Source organism: Furipterus horrens, unplaced genomic scaffold, assembly GCF_987537825.1.
Source record: "Furipterus horrens unplaced genomic scaffold, mFurHor1.1.pri manual_scaffold_3, whole genome shotgun sequence".
NCBI classification, from domain to species: Eukaryota; Metazoa; Chordata; class Mammalia; order Chiroptera; family Furipteridae; genus Furipterus; species Furipterus horrens.
In genome coordinates, this window is record NW_028327173.1 from 141,587,000 (window position 1) to 141,609,661 (window position 22,662).

At 38.6% G+C, this 22,662-nt stretch overlaps 1 protein-coding gene across 3 annotated transcripts in view; it reads left to right on the forward strand.

Annotated features, from left to right (window-relative positions):
- The window catches only part of FMN1 (formin 1), a 393,756-nt gene that overhangs the window by 187,651 nt on the left and 183,443 nt on the right, over positions 1–22,662 (forward strand). For all 3 annotated transcript variants that reach the window (XM_090271942.1, XM_090271940.1, XM_090271941.1), the window contains 2 exons: positions 1,771–2,519; positions 7,243–7,393. In XM_090271942.1, coding sequence (XP_090128068.1) covers positions 1,771–2,519; positions 7,243–7,393 — 900 coding nt within the window. The remainder of the gene's footprint in view (positions 1–1,770; positions 2,520–7,242; positions 7,394–22,662) is intronic.

The following is a 22,662-nucleotide window of genomic DNA, read 5'->3' on the forward strand; positions in this document are numbered from 1 at the left end:
CTCAGGCATTTGGTAGAAGAACTCATGAAAGATTGGCTAAACAGTCATATTTGTAGTACATTGTTTATCCTGACTGCTTAAGTGTTTCCTAGTTTTGTGCCCATCACTTCACAAAAATGACATTATTTGAAAAATTTTAAGATTAGAGATCTGTTAGTCTCTTATTGTTACTAACAGTAACATTTATTCAGAATTTACTATGTTTCAGGCATAATACCTACTGCCTTATAGGAAGTGTCTCATTTTATCTTTATGGAAACCCTAGAGATGGTTCACTATTATCCACACTTTATACTTGAGGAAACTTGGGCTTGAAAACACAAAGTTTCCTGCCCAAGATTATAGAATTAGCAAATAGCGCAGTCAGGATGTGAACCAGGTAGCATGAATCCAGAACTCAGGTGCTAAATACCTCTGTGCTGTATGAGAATTAGATGGTGCCCTAAACTTGCTAATTCTTTCCGAGTTGCATTGGGGCTGCCATATCCACATATGAGAAAGTCAGCTTTACAAAACCCTTGTCTCTAATCCCACTAACTATAGTTATTTGGGGGTTGATTCATGGGGGGAAAGGTGAACCTAGTAAAAATGTATTTAGAAGTGTCTTAATGAAAGTAGAAAATTTTATATCTTCTTTACCTTTCTTGACTAGGCTGTTAGAAAATATTTCTTTACCTTGTCAATCCAAAGTGGATCTACACTTGTATTCATGTTGGTGTTCTAGACATTTGTGGGCTGAAATTATAGTAAAGAAAGTTTTGTTAGCCATAAGAAAAGCTCTTGGGATAGTGACCAAATATGTAATAGCTATTGCAGTGGTTTTTATCCATCCATTTCTGCAGTACTGTGCAACTGCTGTGCTGACTTCTGAGATGCAGAAATTAAGGCTGATACTGCCCCTGATTTACTCTTGTGGCATTTACCATCGGATGGGGTAGGCAGAAATGAAATAGTTCACTGGGAATATTTAATTACTGTTAATTGGATTTTAGAAACCAATAAAATTGTAAAATTGACTGTTTCCCAATTAACTGCAGTAGGCTAACTGGAAATGGACTAGTTAATGACTGGGAGTATGCCAGACTCAAGGCACTGAATATGTAGGACAGAAAAATAGCCAGTCTTCATAATCTCATTTTCTGTGCGTTTATTATGCTTATTTCTTGCTATATTATGAATGATTATGAAAGACACAAATACTTATCATGGGAAGCTTTGGTGTGAAAATTAAAAACAATACACATAAATCATAGCTTCTTCTTGCACCTTTTGTTTCTGCTGTACTGACCGGGAAACCCCAGAGAGGAGACATTCTAATGAAGACTGTGAGAATAGCAGCTCTAAGCCAGAAGGATCGCCAAATCTAAATTTTTTCTCAAAATTTTGTTTACCTAAACCTAATCTAAAAGTAATAACAGATATATTCAAGCATATTCAAACACTTATTAAAAATTTTGTCTTGCATTTGCTATTAAAACCAGGTGAAAGTTCTTAGATGACAGTTTTACTCTAAGCCTTAATCCATGATAATTATTCTCCATGAGATCATATTGGATGAAATTATGCCTCTGCTCCAACTGTTTAAGCCCTTGGAAAATTCATAAAGTGAAATTTACACCTTGTTGGAATCTCAAAGGAACGTCTCTGTATTTGTCTGCATTTATGTGAACTGTGCTATGGCGGCTGGCATGGGGATAGTATTGGATTTTTTATTTCTGATAATTTGTTTTTATAAACTCTTTACTTTCTTTTCTACTGATATCTCTGCAGGCTCAGTTTGAACTTCAGGCCTTTCATATCCGGGGTGAGCATGCAGTGATAACAGCGAGACTAGAAGAAACTATTGAAAATCTCAAACATGAGATAGAACACCGGTGGCGAGAAGGAGGGGAAGAAATGAAAGATGTGTGCATCTCCACTGACGATGACTGCCCTCCGAAGACCTACAGAAATGTGTGCATCCAAACAGACAGAGAGACTTTCCTCAAACCCTGTGAAGGTGAAGGCAAGACAACCAGAAGTAACCAAATAATACCCAAAAAGCTGAATATCTCCTCTTTAAGCCAACTTTCTCCCACAAATGACAACAAAGACATCCACGTACCACTTCAGTCTGTGGAAGGCATCTCATTAAGTCAGGAGAGTGCATCCCCTCTCTCTCCAGCACCACCCCTACCAGCAGCCATCCCTCCACCTCCTCCCCTCCCAGTTACACTTGGACCTTTGCCACCACCACCTGTGAGTACTGGGCCACCACCACCTCCACCACCTCCTCTGCCTCCAAGTGCTGGACCTCCGCCACCTCCTCCCCCACCACCACTTCCTAACTCACTTGCTCTGTCCAATAGTGGGCAGCCTCCTCCTGCTCCAACACCCCCAGGACTTGTACCCCCACCTCCTCCTGGCCTCTTCTTTGGAGTTGGCCCTTCTTCCAGCCAATGTCCTCGGAAGCCAGCCATTGAGCCCAGTTGTCCCATGAAGCCTCTGTACTGGACTAGAATACAAATAAGTGATAAGAGGTAAGCTCAACATCCCTGGCCCATTTTCAGCTGTGAATTCCCAGAATTTTGCACAAGTGATATTTTATTTTTACCAGTTTAATATCTATCTGCATAGTATAGCACTCATTCTCAATTGTGGTACAGTAAATGCCTCGCATAGACAAAGCTGGAGTGTTTTAGGGAGAATGTCTCTCTCTACCACATCTTGTCTGTATTTTCTATGGACTGATACTGAGAGAAATGATGTGTTAGGTGTCAGATCCTTCTCTAAGATAAATAGTCCATTTTATAGACTAGAGAGGAGCTTAAGTTCAAGACTTCTCCAACACTCTACAATTAGCAAATAATCATAAAGACATGAAGCCTGAATCTGTACTGTAGGTTCACTGATGATTTTTAGAATATCTGTCTTGTCTTTAGATAGTATTATCAGTCTTATGACATGGTTTCTAACAGATATGTGTAATTTTTCATTTTTTATTAAAAGAACAATGCATCAGAGGGGAGTCTCAGACTACAAACTCTGCTTAAATTCTGGTTTCCCTAACTGCTCAGTGCCTTCACATCTCATACCTCATTGCCCGCCAGAGAAAGTGCTAGTGTGTGAATAGCTAAAAAGCACCTTCCATTTGTATAACTTCTTAACTGGGTCTGTAAAGCAGCAATATATGGTGGTTTGGAAACTTCCAATCAAACAAATTTGAATAGGACTTCTTCTGTGTTTTTTTGGAGCCTAACCAAAGGATAATGGGAGATGCTGAGTTGCTTCTTGACTGCTTTCTAGGTTTGAAGTTCATTTCTTTACAAAGGACAGAGAACACATTTTTAGAGTTAAGTTTTTGAACGTATTCACAAATCCAGATACTGTGATGAATTTGTCAGTTTCTATAACATTTTACTTGGAGAAGATATTGAACAAGATAGTATGCAATTCACAATTATAAAGTAACTGGAGATCAGAATAGGAGGAGTGGGGAATACCTTAAAACTAAGCATATTGTGAGCTAAATTGATTATGTTCTTCATATCAGTCCCTTTCCTCTAACCCCCTGCCCCCAAGAAAAAAAAGAAAGAAAAGAAAAATAGAAGAAGCATCAAGAGTTTACATATGGGGTAAATCCTGATAATTTTTTTAATATTGATGCTTTATAGTTTTCCGAATAAATGTTTTAAAAAATATGCGATGCCCCTGAAACAGCTCCTCCATTAGCTAAATACTAGTACAGTATTCCCTCACTTGTCGCGAGTATTCCTTTCTAGACCCCCCCCCACGATAAGTGAAAATCCACGAAGTAGGAACCTTACATTTATTTTAGTATTTATATATATTTTAAGGCTTTATAAACCCTTCCCACACACTTATAAACCGTTTCCAGTCCCTTATTAACCTTTTCCACTTCCTTATTAACCTTTTCCACACTTTTATAAACACTACTTATGTTCTTAAACATATTCTACACTCTTAAACCTATGTAACTTTAACAACATACATATACAGTACCGCAAAATCCTATGATACAGTGAAAAATCTGCAGTAAATAATTAAATTTTTTTTTTAAATCCCGCGATACAATGAGGCTGCAGTAAGTGAACCGTGATATAGGGAGGGACTACTGTCCCTTTTCCTATATCAAGACTCAGATGACATTTCCCTTATTAGTGTCCTGATAGTCATGTGCAGCCCTTCCAGGATGGTGAGTCCCACCTGTTCAGACAGCACATGTTGAAGTTCATACCTGTGTCTTACTGACCTTTCTCCACTTCATTCCCCACAAGGCTTTATGAGCAACCAATATCATAGACTATGCCAAGGGTATTACAGTGCTGCTGGAAGGTATGGGCCCTCTGCCCACTGTTCAAAGGGGGACAAAGTCAAGCTGGAGATGACCATCGTCTGTGTTTTTCCTTCCGTATGAAGTTGGCCATTTTGAGAAAGAAAACAATTGAATGCTCAAGCTCTTATTGGTTTTAACCATAAATTTAGGGCTTCCATTTTGAGCCTAATGAAAAGTAGATGAATGTACTAACTTTCCTGACCTGGGACATGAGGAGAGGCCTGCTTGGTGAACATTCAGCCTTGAGCCTGGCTCTGGGGAAGGGGAAGGCTCCTCACTGTGATGTGTGAAGTCTGCATCATGGGCACTTCTGCTGTACCACACATTCCGTCTCTTGTTATAGGTTCCTCAAGACATTTTTGTCCTAAGAGCATGACTACTTCTATGAAACTAAAATGGTCTAAAGATTCTGTGTAGTATTGATTTATGGACAAAAGTAAAATTAATTGAGATGTGCTCTTTTAAAGGAAATGAAATGGTATTTTAATGTGTACATTATACAAAGTGCTTATACTGCACTTTGTATAATGTACACATGAAAAATTTTGGTCTTGGTCTCCTGGGGAACCGGGAATAAAATATGACTTTTTTCCACTATATATACACTGCCTCTCATCCACCTAAATTGCTTTTCACTACTAACATGAAATGGTTTTTAACTTTTGCTATTATGCTTTTTTTGCCTGTTTTCTAGTTTCTAGAACAGGGAAGAGAAATTCAGTTAAAGAAAAATAAATTCTCCTCTCTACTTTTTCATCTTCCTGATGAGTATTTTATATTCTTGGTCTTCTTTTCACCCTTCCCTTCCCACCCGCCTCCATCCTGCCCCTTCCCCACTCCTTTTTCCTCCTTTCTTCTTCTGCCTTCCTCTCCTTTTGAGCTAAAATTATATGTTCAGTGGTCAGAAAAGAGTTGACCATGAGTGCAGATGATCCATTGTAAGTGAGTTCTTGTTACTGCCCCATAAAATGCCACTTAGCCCCCAACTTACTGGAAGGTGGTATTTCAAGTCCCTTATTCATTATTGGAAATGTGTTTTTCCATAGAAACAGTGTTGTAAATGGTGACAAAGTGCTCAACCTGACTTCCAGATGCAATTTGCTCAGAATATGAGTTTTAGCACTCGTCATACTGGCTTGAGCTCAGAGTCCTTGGAGATGGGCCAAGCAGCAAAGGTACAGGAGATGATACGAATGAGCCTGAACAATCTGCCTTGTGCTCCACATCACCTCCCTCTGAGCAGCCTTTCCTCTGCTTCCCAGAACCTTCGTGAGGCTCTAACCAGCAGCCCTTAACGGCTGCTGCTCCAAAATTCCCCGGTTTTCTTCTCTGATCAAGGTCCTACTTCCTGAGTGCAGGAGAGATAAGCACTTAACATTAATCGCCTTCATGTTTCAAACTGAAACTGAGTGGCAGAAGTGGGTGGCTGAGGAAGGAGCGCATAGATGGATGGATGTCACTGAAAATGACCTAGCCTGTGGGTGATGATTTTTGGGTATTTATTATACTGTTATGTGTTATAACTCACATATGTTACATAAATACTCCTAAATGGCTCAAATATTACATTAGAAAAATTATAATTTAACAAAAAGTGGGAAGAAATGAATGAGGCCGGAACCAAAATGGTGTATTTCATGGAAGAGGCAGCCATATAGCAAAATGTGAACACACAGATCTGAAAAGCCTGTGTTTTCAACTATTTTGAATATGAAAATCACCTTTTAGTATTAAAAATTTTTGTGGACCACTTTATACAATAATAGAGCAAAAGTTTTCGTTGAGAAAATACATATTGAAACAAAGGTAATAGCTTGTAGATATTATGAATTATAGCATATAATATGTTTGAAAAGCATTAAATGTGGAGGTGAAACTTTTTTTTCTATCTGTGTGCATTAAAAGTGTTTAAATATTAATTAGGGACTAAGTTAAGAAAGTGGACATTTGGGTTGAAATGTGTTCTGACTCAAGGGAGCTTGTGTAGCAACCCCCCTGAATCAGCTCTCAGAGCCAGCTCTTCTGTTCTTGATTTTCCGTATCTTCTTCACTTTCTTTGTTTCAAAACTAGGATGGCCCTGTTTTTTGAAGACAAAACAAAACTTTCCCCATGGCTGCTTTAGTTGAAATCCCAGTGAGGGCTGGTACAATGGAGGTTTTTGGTTTGTTTTTATTATTAATATTATTGTTGGGGTGGAGTATTATAAGTCGAGTATTTCTAAAGGAGTACAGCTCATTCACATATTATGTGTCCTGCACTGAGTTAACCAGAAGACTGTATTTAAAACCAGTGGAAGAAATCCAAAAAGAGGTAAACTTCATTTTCATTCTTGTTTAAGAATTCTCCCATCATTTGTCTCAAGATTGGTTATCCTTCAGCCTTTACGTAATGCTCATGTTTATCCGTCATGGAAATGCCACACACAGGCTGAGGAAGATGCAGCTCACGTGGCTGCAACAGTCTGAATTCCAGGATTTCTGCCCCCCCCCCCACAGTTTTTCTACATCTCTCTCTCCCTCTCCCCTCCTCTCCCCTCCTTCTCTCTCCCCCCTTTCTCTCTCTCCCTGATTGTAACAAATGACCCATTCTGTTTTGGAAATGTGTATTTGCTTTAATGTTACATATTATACTTTGACTTTAAAAAAATGTATAACAGAAAAGGCTTTCCAAGCTGTATTAGGGATGTGTGTGCATGTATGTGCATGCGTGTGTGTGTGTGTGTCTGTCTGTGTTTTAATTAAGACTTATGAACAGGTACTTTCAGTTGGCTAGTGTTTTTGAAAAAAATCAAGTTGTAAACTTTTATTATTTTTTTAATGAGTTAAAAAATGAATTAGGAATTTTATTGTATTCTGTTTTCTTACATTTTGGTTGTTAAGTTTAACTTCTTGTTTTCTCTCTTAAGCCAAAGCACTACACCAACCTTGTGGGATTCCTTAGAAGAACCTAATATTCGGGATACTAGTGAATTTGAGTATTTATTCTCCAAAGATACAACTCAGCAGAAGAAAAAACCTCTTTCAGAGACCTATGAGAAAAAAAACAAGGTCAAAAAGGTACTGAGTGATTATAGTAATCTTTGTAATTATATATATATATATATATATATATATATATATATTTGTCATACATGGGAATTCATTATGTGCTGCTAATTTTCTTTTCCTGTTTAAAAAATTGTTTTGGAAGGTTTTGAGTCACAGGTGACTAAAAGGAGCCAATAATTTGAGAATGTGTGCTTGCTATTTTGCTCATAGCACCTGAATTTTCAAACTATTTTTCCAATTTAATCTAGACCTATTTTTTAGCCATTAATTGTATTGAAAAAATATGGTTACTTAAATTTAATTAATAAAATTAGGTAAAATAAACAATTCAGTCTTTCAGTGGCACTAACTACTTTTCAGTTTTGTTCTGTGGCTAGTGACTACCATATAGCACATATATAAAGCATCTCTGTTATTACAAAAAGTTCTATTAGATAGCACTGTCTAAGCGTCTGGGATATGATGGTAAAGAAGATGAAGATTCTTGTATTGTGGAGCTTATGTTAACAATATTAAAAACAAGAATTAAATCATGTAATCATGACTTAAGGAGGATGAACTTTGGCGTGGTGGTGATAGGGCTGCAGTTTTAAATAGTGCTCAAGATAGCCCTCATTGAGAAAGGTGACATCTGAGTCAAGATTCGAGGACCTGAAATCTGATGCTCCCAGTCATCCCATCAGAGAAAACATTTATTCTCAAGCAGTCAGTAGATGTGAAATTGAATCACAACTGTGCCATGCACTGGCTATGTGAACTAAGTCATCGTTCTTCCTTCCACTCTGTGCCTTGGTCCCCTAACCATGACATGAGATGATGCCTGCTCAGATTATCATTCTCAGTAATTATTTAAAAAGGATATAAGGACATAAATATATATATGTCATTCCCCCTGGCTGGTTTGGCTCAGTGGATTGAGCGTCAGCCTGCGAGCTAAGTGTCGCTGGTTCGATCTTCCAGTCAGGGCACATCAGAGAAGGAAAACTCTGATTCCAAAAAACCTCCGCTGCCTTGCGGCATACCTCTTCAGGGGAAAGGCTAAGGGAGTAAACCCCGACAGAAAATCCGGAGCCGGAGTCCCTAAGGCGGTTTGACGTTGTAGTCAACACCAGCAACTCCTGCGGCGCACCTGAAGCCAAGCTGTATTGACTCCGTCTTTCCCTTGGACCCTTCAGCTGCGAAGAGAGGGGGGGTCTGCTGCATGGGCAACAGCAGACCCTCCATATCACCCTGCCCAGGCTCTGTAGCTTCAGCTTCACTGGAGAGGACACTCCAGCGTCATCGCAAGATGTCGATTCAACACGGGAGGAGACAGATACCATGTCACTCCCGAGTCGGACTGCACAACCATTCTCGGCGGTGCAGATAGACTCGTAAGAAGCTACACCATCGTCTCTCGAGACGGACGGCTGCCGACGACAATATATGTCATGCTCAGCATTGTGCCTGGCACACTGCCGGCCCTCAGCAAATGATGGCTGCTCTCATTTTGCTACTGTTGCTACCACTGCTATTATTTCTCTGCATAAGTGTTTTGATAATGGCCTAGATGGTATTGAGGAAAAAGTATTGATTTGCCGTGTGAGCTTGGGCAGGTTGTCTTTCTTCTTTAGATCATATTTTCCTTTTTCTATAAAAAGAGGATTAATATCTGAGTCCAGCTGACTCACTATGATGTTGTGAAATTCAAGTCTAAGAGGGTGTAAAGAACAGTTATGAAAAGCATGTGATATTGAACAATATTATCATCAATTCTTCATTCTTAAATTATGATATAAAGGTGGATTCATCCACTGGTTCATAGCTCAGGTAACATTGTGATACTGAAATCAGCTGTGATTTATAGGGGAAAAATGGCAAAAGTCTGAATGCAGTTTTCTGTGAATGAAATCAGACTTTCCCACTGACTTGAATTATGAATGAAAATCATACTTAAAGTTTTTCACCTCTGTAGTCCATTGGAATTATATTTTCATGAGAAAACTATGATCCCAACAATAATTAAATTTCACAACAAACCTTTTAAAAAGACATATTGCATGGGACAATTTGAATTTTTCTACTAAAACAATTAGTTCTACAGGATAGATGGACCTGGAGAACATTATGCTAAGTGAAATACGCCAGTGAGAGAAAGAAAAATACCATATGATTTCACTCATGTGGAATCTAATGAGCAAACTGAACTAACAAGGAAAATGAAGACAGATTTATAGATGGAGAGCAGGATGACAGCTGAGGGGGGACAGGTGAGGTTAGTGGGTAGAGGGATTGAGCAAAAAGTAAAAAGGACTCATGGGCACGGACAACAGGGTGGTGATTGCTGCGGGAGGAGGAGGCAATAAGGGGACTAAATGGTAATGGGAAGAAAATATAGTAAAGGTTAAATAAAAACAAACAATCGGTTCCAGGCAAAAAGTCAACTGATACGCTATTAAGTGTATTCCCATGCAGCTAGATTAGTATAAAGTGGAAATAAGAGTGTTTTAAAGGCTAGCTGGCGTTTTAAGTGCCATCTACAGAAACAGAAGACTTATTTCTATACAAAACACAAAAGAAGAATCTCTGTATTCCATATGCACACCTCAATTTGCCATTTCCTAGAATCCTCCTCTGACTAACCAGGAACTCTGCTAAATGTATTCTTACTCATTATCATATTAAACTTAGTTTTGTTCTCTATTTCTTCTCAGATTGCTATTACTTCTTTTGTTTCTCTCTTTGGATGCTTGGTTACATGTTGTTTACTCATTAATTATTTCTGTTTTGGTAAGTATTTTTAAAACATCAAAGCATTTGGATGTTTATTCTTATTTCTTATCTCATAATTGTTTGCCTCTTCAACAAAGGATTTTCACCAAGGCAGTTAGTGCTTGATGTGTTTATTTTGCTTCACTGAGGAGGAAAATACCCTTCACTTGAACTCTCTAGTCTTTCTGACCAGTGAGGTTGCTCTTACCCCGTATAATAATCTGCACATGCGTAGTCTCCACTTTTTTCTTTTAGTAGAGCCAAGAATGTAGGTCTACTGAGCCTGATGGTCTTGAGGCTTCTTGGAGTTTTAGTGAGCTTTATGGCCTAACTTACAGCTGAGACTTTAAATTTTAAAGAAAATAACAAGCTGAATCAATGCCAGAAAACTCTAAACCTGCCTCCTATAAGCCTTCCTTCCATGCCTGTGGTCAGATTTCTAGCATCAAGTTGGATCCCTTGGTCTCTTCTGAGAGTCAAATGTTTGTTTTCTTTTCTTTTGAAATGAAAACGGAAGTGAATTGTAGAGATTGTGAGCAGCTGAGGAGTTTTAGCATTGGAGGCCAACTTCATCAGCTTAAGCACAGAATGGTTCTTATACAAGATGACCAGGAGGACACTTGCCAAATAGGTCTTTTATAGTGACTGATGTGAAGTATATGTTGGAGATTAAAATAGCCAGCTTTCTGAATCTTGGCTGTAGAGACTTAGCCAGCCCTGATACATATATGTGAACATCTATGAAATGGGTCTGGTCCGCATCTCTCTCTGCATACCACATTCCTGGTTCAGAAATATCTGCCAAGATTCTGCTGAACTCAGATACTAGTTTCTACTTTCATCTTCTATACTTGTATTTGAAGTTCCCATCAGTGGCACTAGCTTAAAGTAAACAGGTACATATATTATTAAACTGGGCAGGCATCCTGTCCTATAATATATAGCCTACAAATTAGAAGGAACCTTCCCAATCATCTAGTTCAGTACCTTCATCTGGCTTATGAGAAACCAAATCCTATAAAAATGAAGTGACTTCTAGGGTTTGCACACTTTTAACTGGGAAGACACTGATAATGATGAATACCTGAGAGGATGTACAAGAGCCTCACATGTTCATCTCCCCTTTATTTAAACCATAATTTGACACACTGATGATGGTAACAGCATTTATTGGGATGATTGATTTGGCATTTACAAATAAGAATAGTCATTGTTAAAATCATCAAAACAACACAGCTACACTTGTGCAAGTCTAAATTATTTCCTTCATTGTAAAATTATCCAGTTTTCTTCACAGTCTTCCAATAGCAAGCCAAATCCTTGAATAAAAAGATGTTTCATGTTTAACTCCAACAACAAAATATGTGGATTTGGAGCTATTTCCCTTTGACTCTACCAACATTTTAAATATTAGCTATAAATAAATACTAAGTATGACAAACTTGTATTGGATACTCAGGCCTGTGCCAACCCCATTAAGACACCGGACCACCCTGCCACTACAAGCATGGCAATCACCAAATTGAGAACCAGGGTTCAAACCATCAGCTCTTACTGGCACCAACAGCATTTAGTACCATCTCCTATGTTTTGCTCTGTGATAACCTTCAGAGCAAATATTTAACTTTCACACACTGGTTCCTTCTCTGTAGAATGAGGAATAACAATTCTTTACAGAATTTTTATGAGGGTAAAGTGACATCATGGTTATGAAGGTACTTTTAAGTATTCTTTAGAACTCTGTATTAATCTTAGTTTATGAACTCATATGGAAGCTTTGCAAAGGGATTTCTGAGTGTCACTGATTCCCGCAAGGCTGTTGAAGGTCTTAAGATATTGTGTCCATTCCTGAAAGTATTTGCAAAGGATAATCTCTACACCATTCCTTTTTTTTTTTCCCAATATTTATAGAATTTCACAACTTTCTCTAATGACTCATACAGACTCCTAGTAGTTCATCTTATGTTGGTTTATGTAGTCTTTCTGCACTGTGAAGTAAGAGATTGCACTACCAATATGCCCATATTTACATGGCCTCTCAGTTACATTTGTTCCTGGGAAAGATAGGTCAGCACCTTGACAGCGAGCCAGAAATCTGCCTTCATTGCCTGAGATTCTTTCTCCTGGTGCCTGTCAAGGAAGTAGCTACTCTGATAAACTTTCCAGTTGCTTTTTAAACTTGCCCAACAACTTTCAGAAAATCAGTGTGACCTGCCAATATTCTTCTCTTGAAATATCACGATCTCACTTTGAATTATCATCTCTGTTCTTGTTCTTTCTCTGTAAGATGTATAAAGTCATCCCTCTCCCTCCAACTTTTTGATAGATATTTCTTAAGAATGATGAAATAATGGCTTTTCCCTGAGCACTCGAGGGGCGGGAGTGAGTCAGGTGCGGAGGGGTGGTGATGGTTCAGCAGACACTAGTCTGTTGAAACATCCTGGAGCCGAAAGCCATCAGTTGTCATTTGGTCACTTTGGCAAGGATCTTAGCTGTAATGCTCCAATCCCAGACTTGATGTCTCAGTTTAGTGGGGAGAGGAGAAGGATGGAAGGAAAACATTGTTTAGAAGCCTGAACATTAATTTATAGGGCTTCATAACCTGTTGCCTTCCAAGTTTATATAATTTTAGCTTTTGTATACAAAGATAATTTCTCCAGCTGCCTCAGTAAGGTATGCATATTATTTTTTTTTCCCCCCGGGAATGAGGATGAGTTTGCAATGCCCTTTATATTTCTCATGTATTTGAAAAATGAGCAGCAAAGTTAGGGGTCATCGTCTATAGAAATTAGTGAAATAACTTCCCTGAGTATTGATTGCAGCAATATATGACCTTGAGGTCATTAGAGCTGGGTCCAGATTCCTTGAGTGATAGCTGGAATGATCAGGGATTTCCTGTTCTTCAGCTTAAAGGCCCCTCTCTGGCTAAATCTACTAAAAGCAAACAGGAGCTTTTAGTCCAGACAGGCACCGGTTTACAAAAAATTCTGCCTTGTAAACTTTATTTGGAAATAAGATGGCCCAAAAAGTTAAGTTGTACTTTTTCTTTGTTTACTTATTGGGGAAAAAAAAAAAGGTGGTTAGAACTTGTCAAGTATGGATATCAATGATTCTTTCAGAATGTTGAATCTGAATATTATTCTTGGAGTTCAGCTATGTTTCTCTTGTTGGCTGTTAAACAGTAACTTAACCTGGACTTGCTTCCAGCCAGCTGCAGTATCATTAGGATGCTCATTACCTGCTCCAGACCACAAGAGGGCACCTTAGAATGCTGAGATATAAAGCTAAATTAGCTTCTTTCCCAGAGCACTGAGAAATGGAACCTACAAAAGGGTAACTGCTCCTCTGTACCCTCTTTAGTCTTGTTAAATCTCTTTACTGTGGACCACGAAGCCAAATTTCACAGCAAATTATCCCAACAACGTATTGGGAGTGAAATGCACATTAGGAAGGCTTGTAGGTATTAGAATAGAAATCATTAGTAGATGTAGTTCCAGTGCTTAGAATGAATGACTGTAGTATAAAAATTTATGAAGTATTAGACTTAGCCCCTTCGGGACTAATTCTGGAATCACCTACGCACACACACCTACACACAGAGAGCTTTTTAAATCTTCCATGTATAAAGGAATTGAACATTTATTTCAATGTGGATTTGGAGTTATCTAATTAGAAAACAAAGATGAATGATTGGATATTACAAGATAGTCTGTGAAAGAACCATTATAAATATTTGTATTTTTAAAAAGTACTTATTATTTCCTCCTAGTTGAGCAGGATTTTGAAGTCTTGCCTGTATTTTCCTGGACCTCATTTACTGATGATTAATACAGGCCCTTTTCTAAGACTATGACATGGGCTGGTGGTGCTGGACAGTGGCTTGAGGGTGAGTGCTGCTGCTGGCATCTTGGTCAAGGCAGTGACTCCTCTAACCTCCTCTCCTGTTCTAAGCTTAGAAGTATATGAGAAGATAACAAGAATAGGCAAAGATCTTGCCCTGGCTGGGTGGCTCAGTTGGTTGGAGCATCATCCTGTACATGAAAAAGGTGGCAGGTTCAATTCCCCATCAGGGTGCATACAGGAAGTAACCGATTGAATTTTCTCTCACATCAATCTCTCTCTCTCTTTCTCTCTCTCACACACACATTCTCTCTCTCTCTCCCTCTCAAATCCATAAATAAATAAATATGTATGTATGTATGTATCTCCTCAGATGAGGATTTAAAAAAAACAAGAATAAGCAAAGATCTTACTTGTGTATTTAAGTCACAAACCTAGGTCACATGGATGCTTTCTCAACTGAACTCATAAATGCTTTGAGAAGTGCACACATCTCCAGTATGCACAAAGGTCAAAACAGCCCCTGCACACACTCATGTTCTCACAGGTACATGCTTAATATGGACAGAGAGAAGTCTTACTAGCTTTGCATTTATGTAGTATCTTTCAAGTGAAGATTTCAATAGTAATAATAATAATAGTTAATACTAAATAATTAGTTTTTGGTTAGGTCCTTGGCATGTATTAACTTATTTAATCATCACAAGAACCCAGCAAGATGGTTACTATTATTATTTCTATTTCATAGGTGAGGAAGCTGGAGCTGAGAGGGGTTATATAACTTGCCCAGCCTCGCACAGCTCTTAAGTGGTAAGGAAATGAATCCAGCAACCCCAGAGCCTGTGCTCTTAGTTACCCTACACACAGGCTTCTGATCTGAATGTAACTATAAGTCCTAACTTTATTTTTTTTTAAAATAATTTGTTTGTTTATTTATTTTTTGGAGAGAGGGGAAAGGAGAAAGAGAGGGAGAGAAACATCATTGTGTGGTTGCCTCTCACTCACACCCCCAACTGGGGACCTGACGTGCAACCTAGTCATGTGCCCTGAGTGGGAATCGAACCAGTGATGCTTGGTTTGCAGGCCGATGCTCAATCCACTGAGCCACAGCAGCCAGGGCTAATAAGTCCTAACTTTAAATTCACTTGAAAGAGTCTGAATTTTCTTCTCTGGCCATTGTTTAGTAACCAAAGCACACTGGCTTTCGTGTCAGGAGACCTGGTTTCTTCTTCTGGCTCTGACCTTAACCAACTATTGAATCTTGAGCAAGTCCTTAAATTTTCTGGGTCTCGGATCTCTTATCCATCAAAACATGAGAATTGTAATTAAATAAATCTCAACTATCTGGTCATTACCTTCACTCTGTAAATGGGGATACTTAAGACCCACCAGCTTTTGTTTCACTTATTAGAGGGCAGATGTACAAGGGATTCACATGTGAACCAACATTGCAGCACTCAGATCCGGGCACAGTCTGATAGTCAAGCTACCTGACACCATCGGCACCATGTTGTGTGTGTCTTAAATATGTGGGAGCTCAGGGAATAATTGTTAGGATTTAGTGACCCTTCAGTCTTAAGAGGCATACATGTACTGGAGAATTATTTAAAAATAAGCCACATTTCTTTATGTGCTGGGGTACTGGAGAACTGGAAATGTGATGGGGGAAACTGCAATGGGAAGGCACCAGAGAGCTTGTCTGGAAAGTAACTAGGAGTTAGCGGTTGTGTTTCCAGTCATGTAACCTCTCTGGCCTTAGTTTTTGTTACTGTCATGACATCTCAAATGGATGTCTTTAAACATGTTTTTCAGATACAACATACCAAATCACAACTATGTGTGAGCACCATAGCACATACATTTTAAAACTGAGTGTATACAAGTGTGTGACTAGAATAAAACCATGAATTTGGACCTTCCTCTGTCAGTGAATACCATGGGCTTTACTACAAACCAGCCTCACAATGTGTGTTTCTTCTTTTAAAGATGCAAAATTTCCCTTCTCACACTGGTCTCTACTTAACAAAAAATGCATTTGGTGGCAGCAGCCATTGGTTGAGCTGGCTGGCCCCCATGTTGGCTTCTGTGGCCCTTAACCATCTTCTCCTCCATCTCTCAATTTTCAGGGTCTAGAGGCCAAGCCAAGAGTTCAGGTTACATTAGACAAAGCTGTCTACGTGTTTCTTAGAACAGTCTGGCTTGACTACAGTACTATGGCCACACTTTCAATTTCTGATAACATACCTTGTGGCCCAGAGCTTGATTTCATTTGGGCCTGACCTGATTTCTCTCCAGCTGAGGCTAATTTGCATGGCTGTAAACACGGGCCTTACAAAGCTCACCAACTGTGATAAAAGCAAAGGAAACCTGAGACCACTGGAAACTCAAAAATCTGCCTTCAGTATCTGAGCCTGACTCTTGAGTCCCGCCTCAGCTCAGGCAGCCAGCATAGCATGCCTCAGCTAAAGAAATGTTATTCTGATTGATCTGATTAGGGCAGCAAGGTTAGCCATGGTCAATTTACAGAGACAGTATGAGAAGAAATCATGTGTGTAGCCATGTTATGGGTCACCGAGGCCCCTGCCAGAAGTTATGAAAAGCCATAGCTCTGCCAGGACCATTATCAAATCTCCTCAGTGGGGTACAAATGGGATTGGAGGGTTAGGGGCCCCTCCAGTGGAATGAATGACAAAAGGGATTGGGCTGGGAAGAGTTAGTGAATCACGCTTACTTCCAGCTGGATTCCTGAGCTGCCAAGCCCATTACACATGAGTGGGAGAGTCCTGGAGTTCCGCAGTGCAGGGTGAGGAATGGCCCTTCGCTCCTCATTGCAATGGAAAGGAGAGGTTGGAAAGGCTAGTTTGAAAAGGATGTGAGGCTCTAGATTGGCCCACAGAAAGCAGCCAGATGGAACCTATTGGGCATTTTGATCCCTTCCCTCACCAGAAGAGTGGTTTAATTGGGATCTGGCTCCAGGCCCTGGTTACTAAATAACCTGAGTTTTAGTGTTTTCATTTTCATTAATTAACTTTTATGCTAGGTACCTTATTAGTCACATTAGGCATTTTGCATGTGCAAAATATCCTGGGAGGTGAGAAGGGGTCTTTAAAAATAGTATAGAGCTGCAAGTACCAGGGGGTTAATTCATGACCTAATTATCACATCACTTTTTACTCTCTTGTAGATTCTCTTGTACAACTTCCTTAGTTTACATCAAGCACAAAAACGTTTAAACTTTGTTTTCCAATGGTTATTGCATTCATGTTGATGCTAAAGATTTTTGGATCCTCCACTCTGGGTGTGGTTCTCTTCTTCCCTGTCCAATTTAGGAACATAAATGTTACTTACAACACTGGGAGGAGGTACATTAATTAACAAAGAAAGATTTGTATAAGATGAAGCCAACAGAAGGCCACATTGCTTAAGCTGGGCTCATTATAAATAGTTCATTCTGTACTAGAATCATCTTACTAATGGAAAAAATGAGCCATTGAGAGTGTTGATTAGAGAAGAATGTGATTCAGAATGTAGCAGCAAAATGCCTAAAGCATATGATGTTTGGAATGATTTAGTAAGACTGTGGAGAAATCGGACCACATGATGCTTTTGTTGTGTGCTACGTTTACTCTTCGGGTGTGGAGATACCTGAACAATTTAGCCCAGTAGGACAGAGCCATTCAGTTGCTACCAAAGAAAGCGGTAAGCCTCCAAGGCTGAGGGTACACAGAGGAGGAGATAGCACTCAGACTAGCACAGGGATCTATCAACCGCGACCTTAGTGTGTCCCTCAGAACCACCAGGAAGCCAGGGATGCGGCTGCAGTGGAGGCCGGGGCTCCAGGTCTCTGACCAAGCATCTGCTCTTTCCAGCGCGCCCCATGCACCGAGAGCCGCAGCGAGTCTGAGCGTGGAAGGGGGTAGTATTGTGGTTCCACAGCAGTTTCTGGAAACCACACAGGCCTTTGTCTCTCTGAGTCATCACTTTATCCATGGGGCAAGTCTCTTCATCTCTCTAAGACTCCTCTGTATGGTTCTGTCATCTACAAAGTGAGAATAATAGCAGTACCCACTTCAAAGCGTGATTATGATGATTAAAATGATCTGTGTGAAGTGTTTCGCTTTGTGCCTGACACAAACGTTTGCTGCTGCCACCATGCTGTCACCACCATCATCAGTACCATCAGCAGCAGGAAGGAATCAGACTAAGGAAAATCCTTGTGTCATCTTTAAAAGAGAACAGAGGCCGGGCTCCAGCCAAAAGCCCCATTTCTCATTCAGTGATGGCTCCTGGGCCCCCAGAGAGCTACCTGAGCTTTGTTTTACCTTGTCATTTGTCTGTGTATGTCACTTGGACACAACTATGTAATTAAAACAAATGAATTTAATCTTGATGCTCAGAGATGAATGTCCTCAAGGTGTGCCAAGAGAAAACCATGCAATAGAACAAAAAGATAATAAAATTTGTTTCCACTTTTTAATACTTTTAAAATTTTGCTCCCATGGTAATCTGTGTGGTCCAATTTTAAGTGCACTGACTCTTAGCAGGCAACATATGTAAGGGGCCTCCTAAGTCCTTTTAGAACACGATAGGCTATAAATAAACAAATACAAACGTGTTTAGAATGGATGATTTAAGTGATGATGAAACTTAAAGTATGATATTTTAGGTTGGTTTCTATATCAACAATGAAATAGACTGAATTAACTATTATACTTTATTAGTTTTTATCAACATAATATTACATGGATATACATAATTTAAAAGTCAAGTAATATTAAAAGACTTAAGAAAAAGCAAATGTTCTGCAAATCTCAACAAATTTCAAGCAATTTTTTATACAGATCTCATCCTCTGATCAAAATGAAGTTAAGTTAGAAATCATATGTCAATAACAAAAATACAACTTAAATATGTCCCTAATAAAAACCTCTTTGCCTTTTAAAATTTATATTTACACCTGTAAATAACTCATGGATCAAGAAAGAAATTAGGATGGGATTCAGAACACTTATAAATACTTATAAATACTCAAAAATACTGGTTATCAAGACTCATAGGATATAGCTAAAATGTATGGTTAAAAGTGATTATATTAGAAAAGAGAACGGTCAAAAATATGCTTCCAATAATTAGTAACTAGAGAAAGAAAAACAAGCCAAAGAAATTACAAGGAACTATTAGGCTGCACAACAAGAAAAATCCTTTTTGTAGGTCACATGTGAGCAAATATGTATAATTTTGTGTGGTTTGACCTAATACATTTTAAAAGATGAGAATGAAGTTTTCTCAAAAAATTAAATGCAGTAGAGTAGATTAACAAAGTCAAAAATTTGTTATTTAAAAACGATAATAAAACCTACAAACTTTCAGTGATTGAGCAAAATAAACATAGTGATATTAGAAAAGTAAAGGTGAATGTGACCGCCATGAATACCATGAGACTACTTTTGCAAATAAATTAAAATTACATGAAATAACTTCCTAGAAAAAGCCAAATTACCAAAACAGATTCAGGAAGACATAGAACACCTAAGTGTTCTATAAATATTAAGGAAATTGCATCAGTAGTTTGAAATTTTTTCCACAAAGTACCAGGCCTAAATGGTTTTATTATACCAAACATTTCCTTCTTACACAAAATACTCTACAGACTAGAGATGATGTTACACTCAAAGCTGGCATATAGTCTTGATAATAGTACCAGACAAGGACAGGAAATAAAAGAGAAATTACCAGCTAGTTTCTCTCATATGGAAGGGAAGATCCTAAACAGGGTATTAGCGGACTTAATTTATAAATATATTTTTTAAATTATTGTATTGAAAGCATTAAAGTAGATCTAAATAAAAGAAGGGAGATATTCTCTTCATGAATAAAGATGTCAATTAACCCCAAACTGACTTCTAGTTTTAAAGTAATTCCAATCAAAATCTACATATAATTATTTGGAATTTGACAAACTTATTCTAAAAATATGTATGGAAGAGAAAAGTTTCAAAAATAACCTTACATAAGCCACCTTAAAGGTGATGTTTGGGGGGCGGGGGGGGGGGGGAGTCACAAAAGAATGATTCCATTGATCTGGAGTTAAAAACAGGAAAGCCAAAGAACTTTATGGAATCTTACACTTGTGGCAAGTCTGTTTTTCTAAAGCAACAGAATAATAAACATAAAATTCAGAAAAAAAGCTCTGAAAAAGAAAAACCAGATAGGATACTTATTCTACCATATATCAATAAAAATTAAGTCATGGGTAGTAAGGTAGCTATATCGTATGGGAATGATTGGCAGAGAATACAATGAAACAACGATCAGTGGAAAGAATTGAGGGCTCAGAAGCAGACCAGTCTTTCTCTATGTTACTGAGGACCAATGGGCTACTTGGACAATACCTGCCTTAAGCCAAGAAGGTCTGTGGGATAATTTATCATGAATCTGTAGTCAAAGTGAACACACACCTCTTTTTTCTTTTTTTTTAAATTCTTTTCAGGCTTCTTATTTCTGGTCATAAAAGTTTCTAAATATTGAATGCTTTTTTTCCCCTACAGAACAGTGTTCTTTCTTCTGACCAGGCTACTTCCTTGAACAAAGTACTTTTAATTCAACTCTATCTAAACATGGCAAATAAGGACAAGCAAATCCAAGATTTGAAGAGCTGCGAGTGCATTTTCATTGTTAGAAAGGAAACATTGTGGATTAGGTTTTGTAAGGAACTTCTTCTCAGAGGTATCCTCAGTACCAAACAGTTGCCCAGGGAGTAACCAAGCATCCTGGGTATGAAACAGGGCAAAAAGTCCAGGCACCCTGAAGGCAGGCCAGACCTGTTCTCCGAACAGTGGCAGGCATAGCAGAGTGCGGTGGTATCCCTCCAGCACCTGGTGCAGGAATGTATGCATGTTTTCCAGTGATGGTTGTCATCAAAATTCACTTTCTCTTCAAACACAGCCACTGTGTGCCATGCAAGGTATTAGAGGGAGGAAAGAGGCTTTTTGGGAGGGTGGGGAGAGAAGCACACTCCATATATAAAATAGTCTGTTCTGCTGGCTCATGGTTGAGAGCATACTCTCCCAGTACTGGTAAAAGGGGCTCTTTTTAGAATTTGTGGGGACTAGAGAATAATATATATTTATGTCAGAGTTATAATTGGGAAAAATTATGTTATTGATGGTTGCTGTATTTGCAAACTTACTTGCTTATTATTCCAGATTGTTACTTTAAGATAATGTATTTCTAAGAATGTTCCCAACTTTGAATGGCAAAAGCTAAGTAGATATCTTTATATTCTTAATTAAAGAGTATAATAGATAAATTAAGAAATGCAATAAGAAATACAATAAATATTCCAAACTGAAAAAATTTTAAATATTTAATATTAAAAATATTTTAAAAGTCAATGTATATGTGGCCAAAAGGGGAAAAAAATAGATTCCCCCCCCCTTAAATCATGAATAAAAATTAATTCCAGGTGCATCAAGCACATGGATGAGAAAGAAAAAAGTTGATAGTTTTTAAAAAAGAATATAGGAGCATATATTTTAACCTCCCTTGGAAAAGACACAAAAAGCATAAGTAAAATAAGAAGTATGAACATTAAAATAACATTAAGAATTTTTTTTAAAAACTTCTCATCAAAAGGTAACACAGAATATGAAAAGATAAGCCACAAGTTTTGAGAAGACATTTGTAGCATAAATAACTGAAGAAGAATTTATATCCAAAATGTTGGTAGCATTCTTACAAATCACTAAGAAAATAGTTCATCTTCTGATGGAAAGATGGGCAAAGATATGAATAGGCTTGTCGTGGAATGAATGGTCAATAAATATGAAAAGATAATAGTCAACAACTAGGAAATGCAAAGATGCCACTTTAGACTCACCAGCTTGGTGAAAATTCAAAACTATGACTGAAATATTAAGAGAGTGTTGAGCAGTAGGAACTCTCATTGCTGCTGTTGGGAAGGTCAGTTATTGCATATATTTGGAGAAAAAGTTTAGCTCAGTCTACCTCACGTGAACATGTATACACTGCGTTCAAACTTTTGCACACTTATACAAAAGACCCATAAAAGAATGTTTGTGAAAAGCTTTGTTTATAATAGCAAAAATGTGCCCATTGTCATCTGAGTGGATAAATGGACTGAGGTTTTCGTTTCGTTTCGGCAGCCGTCCATCTCGAGAGACGATGGTGTAGCTTCTTACGAGTCTATCTGCACCGCCGAGAATGGTTGTGCAGTCCGACTCGGGAGTGACACGGTATCTGTCTCCTCCCGTGTTGAATCGACATCTTGCGATGACGCTGGAGTGTCCTCTCCAGTGAAGCTGAAGCTACAGAGCCTGGGCAGGGTGATATGGAGGGTCTGCTGTTGCCCATGCAGCAGACCCCCCCTCTCTTCGCAGCTGAAGGGTCCAAGGGAAAGACGGAGTCAATACAACTTGGCTTCAGGTGCGCCGCAGGAGTTGCTGGTGTTGACTACAACGTCAAACCGCCTTAGGGACTCCGGCTCCGGATTTTCTGTCGGGGTTTACTCCCTTAGCCTTTCCCCTGAAGAGGTATGCCGCAAGGCAGCAGAGGTTTTTTGGAGTCAGAGTTTTCCTTCTCTGTAAATATGTAGTATTTATTGTTATTCAACAATAGCCTATAGAAGACTCTTCCTTCTAAGACATATTATTAAAGGTCGTCCTTTG